Raw genomic sequence first — 5,530 nt, 5'->3', positions numbered from 1 at the left:
GGGCAGCGTGAGGGAGGAGCGGGCGCGCTGCCGCGCTTCCTCCCGCCCCGGGGCCGGAAGGCAGCGCGGCCCGGGCCGCGGTGCGTGCGGGCTGGGGAGCAGCAGAGGGACGGGCCTCGGCGGCGGCGCCGCCGCTGCGGGTCGCAGAGCCTTCCGCAGTGGGGGTGGGCGGCGGAGCGCGCAGGCCGGGGGAAGGGCCAGGCCCCGCCGCCGCCGCGCTGGGCGATGGAGTGAGGCGGCCGGGCTCGGCAGCAGGAAGATGGCCGGTGGCGGCGGCGGCGGCGGCTGCAGAGACAGCTTGTTTCTGGAAGGTGCGTGCATGGCGGGCAGGGGCACGCGGCCCCGGGGCCGCCTTTCCCCGTGGCGGCCAGCGAGGGGCACGGCGGGGAGCGGGGGGCGGCGTGTGCGCCTCCGTGGGGGAACGGGTCCCCCAGGACGGCGACAATGAGCGGTGGCTTGGCGGTGGGGGAAGGGTGGGTGCTGCAGGGGGAGGTTTGATGTGGTGAAAAGAGACCTGCTTTCGAGGGAGGGGTTAGTGCGGGTGGCTGGATTCCTCCTGCTTGTTTTCTTTCTTTCTTTCCCCTCAGAACGTTCCCCAGGCTGCGAGAGCGCGCTGTTTTCTTTGTGGGGGCAGAGCGGCGAGCGCCGCGCAGGCTGGGCGCCGGGGGCCGCGGCGGGGAGCGCGGGGGGGGCCGGCGGCGGCGGCGGCCGCGCAAGGTTGGCGCTAGGTGAGGCGGCGGGCGCGGGTCTGCTCCGCGGCGCCCAGGCCCCGGCCCGGCCTGCGCCCGCGCCCCGCCGCGGAAAGAGGCTCCGGCTCTGCAGAGCGCCGCTCCGGAGGGCTGGCTGGAGGGAGCCCGGTGGCCGGGATTAAAACGTGTTGGGGATTTCACTCTTATTCTTAGGTTTGTGTTACTGCGATGATGGTCAGTCTCTCGGCTGTAGCTGAAAGGAACCTTTAGCGTTTATAAAACCTGGGGTAATTTTTTTTGATGTGCAGCCTTTTTTGTCTCCATAAAGGTCTAAATTATAATTTCTGCTGAAATTCGAATATATTTAACTGTTGAGCTTTTACAGTTTAACTGATTAAAAAAATATATGCTAATGCAGTCTTGCAAAATTGCTGTAAGCACATAGACTATTGACATAGGCAAATAGTCTGCTAAATCCTTACCATTATGATTATGAAGAAAAAAAATACAATAATGAAATAAATTACTCTTCACAAGTAGAGTTTTTCAAGTTGAGGATAACAGAGTTTAGCACTGAAGATTTTGTAGCGCCTATGTTACCCAGAACATACCTTTTGCAGGTTTTTGCTGCTGTGGGATGTTTGGTTTTCTGCTTTATTACTGGAGGTTCTGGACTAGAAGTATTGTATGAACAAAACACTGCATGTTATTTTGAATAATTAATCTGAAATTCTGATGTTCAGAAACTGCTTCTAGTTAATAACTCCTGTCATGTTACCTCCCTTCTGTCTTTAAAAGTGTGTGGTGGTGACATGCGAGCACCTCGTTTTTATYCTGAACTCTCTCAGAATGAAATAGTGAGGTTTGTGCATGCTGTTGAAGGAATGAGAAGTGTCAGGGTGAAGGCTATTTGCTGTCTTTTGTGCGCCCCTTGCCTGCATGCTGGTCAGGCAGGTGGCTCACAAAAGATAGGTTTCATATCTGTCCAGTACACACATGTGCAGTACCCACACAGTTTTTATTTTTGAGATCCCTTTCCAAAGGTGGTATCAACTTGACATGGAATAGCATTCCCATTGGAAGTTCTGGTATTCGATGATCAGTGGACAGAGTTTTCAGTTAGTGTCTTTTGTTTCCCCGTTATCTGGGGACTTGTCAATGTTAGGACTAATAACACAATAAGGACCATGAGAGTGTGCATGTGTGTCTGTGCTTGGAAACTTGTGTGACAGAAACCTAATGTGGACGGTGGTGGCAAAAAGTTTTTGAGGTGGACCGAGTCCAAGTGGGATGGTATTCATACAGCAGATCTAGTAAGAGCAGAGTAACTCTTTTTCCTTTGCTTCAAACCAGTACAGAAGGCTTTCAGATGTTATTTAAAAGGTTCTTTTAAGGGGTGTTAACTTTACAGGAGAAAATAGAGACTCAGAAGATGTATATGTGTTTTTCTTAGCAATCTGTAATCTGGAAACGTATAAGAGCATATTAGATCAGCCTGGGATGTTAGAACTGCCATTATCCAAAGGTCTGATTTGAGACAAACGTGTGAGGGTCAGACTTGTGAAACAAGTATAACTTGGACAAAAACAGGGATAAAAATGTATAGAGTAGGAGATATGGCAACTTGTACTGCAAGGTGAGGATTAATCTGTGAGTCTGGTGTTATATCTATAATTAGTATGAGTATATTTCACAGACTCTCTTGTAGTGCGTGTGAGCAGAAACTGAGAAGTTGTTTACTTGGTATTTTTAAGAGTATTATATTAAAGGCTGGTAGAGGAGAGGGGAAGAACTCTCTCTATCCATCCCTGTCATTAATTTGCAAAACAAATGAGTTATGTACCAAGTGGATGTTAGTTGTAGCATTGTAACAGAATTCAATGTAATGGCAACTGTAATTTTAAAATATATACGTACGTGTGTGTGTGTATATGTACACAGTCCACATAAGCATGATAGCGCCCAAAATTTCTATCAGTCAGACTTAAGATAAACATACAGTTAAATTAATTGCTTGCCAGTGTAATTGTTTTTCAAATTTTTGGGTTTGATTTCAACTGTCCATTAAAATACTGCTTTTCTCTCATTTAGTGTAACAGAAGTTACTGTTCAGAAATATGGCTGTCATTCTGTCATTAAAGTGCTTTCTTTTAATATTTTTATTTTATTCTCCAAGTTAAAACAAAATGGTCTTTCTGGAAAAAATGTGTCCCTTGAGTGATTTATCTGTTGCCTTTCTGGTAATGCCGTTCTTCAACATAACTATTTGTACTGGTATTCAGTTTTTGTCCAATTCTACCTATATAACAGATAATGTGTTGTCATTTTTTATGCTGTGTTGTGTAGATGGTCTTATGGGAAATGTGAGGAGGGTCCTTAGAACTATAATGTCTGACCCTTTAAGGTTGTATTTGTTATCTTTCCAGAACTTATAGCATGTTGATATGTATCATACACATTTATATTATGACTTGCATGTTTACTTTTCTTGAAATGTCAGGACTGTCAAAATACAGAAGACTTATGAAAGATGTCATATTTTTTGTTATTAAACCCAGTCTGAATTTACTTTCCTCCAGTAAGGTTTCAAAGTAATGGACAGAATATGCAGAAATTCATGTTAACAAAGTACACCCTTCTTGCATGGGAATTCTTTCCTGATTTGGGGAACTAGAGATTTAGCGAATAGAGATTTTCTACATCTGCGGGAATTCCTGTGGTTTTTAATTGATAGCCAGACCTAAAATATAACACAATGATAGACATTTCTTTTTGCATTTAGGATGGGGAAATGTTCAACATTTACTGTAGGAATGGAGAGTCCTGTTGATCATTATCCTTGTGAAAAATGGTGGGCACTCTTGTTATATTCTAGCTCTTCGGATATTACTGAGCAGCAAAGAGATTGTCATCTTTTTTCCAATCTTAGATTTAAAGTTTCTCTTCCATGGTGTTTGTACAATTGATAGCAGGCAAACTTTGAAGTATTCCTAAATGTGTGTRTTCTCCAGAAAAAAGGAGAAACATATAATTTCTTCCTGTTTTCTTTTCTCAGTCTTCTGGTGGTTACAGTAGTGATACTGAGAAAACTAATTTTCTTTTTGAGGACCTCCTCTCTAAGGAATGTTGTCAGTCCCTGCCTTCAGAGCTGCTGTGAGATTTCCATGCAATCACTACAGGAATTTGCTCAATTTTCATTCCATTTACTTGGCTACAGGTTTCCTAATAATAATAGTGAAAACTATTTGGACTACTCATTAGCAGCAGAAGAAACTTTAGAATTGTCTGCCTGAGGATGCTGGAACACTGCTCTGTTTTTTTTATTCAGCTCCCATGTAAAGAATTGTCTTCACAAAACTGAAGGAGGTGGATTTCTGTATTTTCTTAAAGGAAGCTGAGATTCTGGAGTGGCACAGAAACATGTAGTATGTATATATTAGTTTATAGAGGTAGCGATATTAGTTTATAGAGGTAGAGGTTACCATTAAGCTTGGTGGTCAGTCTTTCCTGCTTTTTATTTTTCATCTTATTCAGAAACTCTGACACGAATAATACAAATTACAAAAGACAGAGTGGAGTTTGTATTCAGAGAAAACCCTTGAAAATTTTCCACCTGCTATGACTCTATTCATTATTTTTCTCTGAACAGTGAAATTTAATTATTATTTGTTTTAATTGTTTCTGAACCAGTGTTTGACATTTCTTTTATCTCCTACTGGAGATGTGTTATGTTGGGACTGAGTGGGAGGGAAGTCCCAAGTATCATTCACCTTCTTGCATGTCTTTATCATAATACAAACTCTTTTACTTTATGTTGTTGGATTCCTCTCTAGTTTCCATAAGTCCCTTCAGTGTCCAGATACATTCTGTTCCTTTCTTCTATCTTTTTGAGAGTAGTTTTCTACCTGAAAGTGAGAAATTTATGACTCTTTCATGGCTCTGTTATCTTGTATGGGAGGCCTCATTCATCATTTTCTGGCATTTGGATTTAGTAGTAAACACTACTTTTTTGTCAGGAGGTTTTTTAGCCTTTTAATGGCTTTAAAAAAAAAGTGAATTAGGAATGTTCCTAATGACATCTTTATACTCTTATTTCTATAAATAGGTATATAAATATAAAAATATTAGCAATGATATAAAGAATAATGGTATCAATGTATGGCTTGATACATTTGCAAATGTGTTGCTTGCACTAATACTCTTATAATCAGCCTATTTGGATTTTTTGGTCTTTTGCTTCTGTTTTATGTACAAGGATAACACACAAAATGGGTTATTTATTGTTACTGTTTCAACAGTAGTTTTGGCTTTTATGACTTATTTCTGGAAGATGCTGCATGGATGTCAGTACCGTACTACATTTCACCTTTTCTACAGAGTTTCAGCTGTGTCTGTAATTGAGACAACTGAGGGATGTCAAGGTGTTTTGTTTTGTAGCGGGTCCTATAATGTGAGACTGATCACCAAACTCTACTATCGGTCACTTTCAAATATTGCTGTATAATAATATGACATTTTTGTGAGTCATCTTTTGTTGTCATCTTGGCTTCTCCCATCCCACCAGTAGAGATCTTGAAGACAAATGAGTATCCTTACAAGTAAGAAGTCAAGCAAAGGGGGCAGGAGACCTGCATGGATGAGCAAGGAGCTCCTGGCAAAACTCAACCAGAAGGAAGTATACAGAAAGTGGAAGGGGGGACAGGCCACTTGGGAGGAATATAGCAACGTTGTTAGAGTATGCAGGGATGCAACGAGGAAGGCTAAGGCCCGTTTGGAATTAAATCTGGCAAGAGATGTCAAGGACAACAAGAAGGGCTTCTTCAAATACATCAGTAGCAAGA

General features: G+C 42.5%; 1 protein-coding gene across 3 annotated transcripts in view; it reads left to right on the top strand.

The window, feature by feature from the left end:
* Positions 1-96: 96 nt before the first annotated feature.
* SENP6 (SUMO specific peptidase 6) overlaps positions 97-5,530 on the top strand; it is an 84,081-nt gene continuing 78,647 nt past the window's right edge. For 2 of the 3 annotated variants that reach the window (XM_026079027.1, XM_026079026.1), the window contains exon 1: positions 97-311. In XM_026079027.1, coding sequence (XP_025934812.1) covers positions 260-311 — 52 coding nt within the window. In that variant the 5' untranslated portion in view covers positions 97-259. The remainder of the gene's footprint in view (positions 312-5,530) is intronic. The other variant, XM_026079028.1, reaches the window with a different exon arrangement.

The sequence above is a fragment of the Apteryx rowi genome, unplaced genomic scaffold (assembly GCF_003343035.1).
Source record: "Apteryx rowi isolate R43461 unplaced genomic scaffold, aptRow1 scaffold_490, whole genome shotgun sequence".
Taxonomy (NCBI): Eukaryota; Metazoa; Chordata; class Aves; order Apterygiformes; family Apterygidae; genus Apteryx; species Apteryx rowi.
This window is presented reverse-complemented; position numbering and strand designations above follow the sequence as displayed.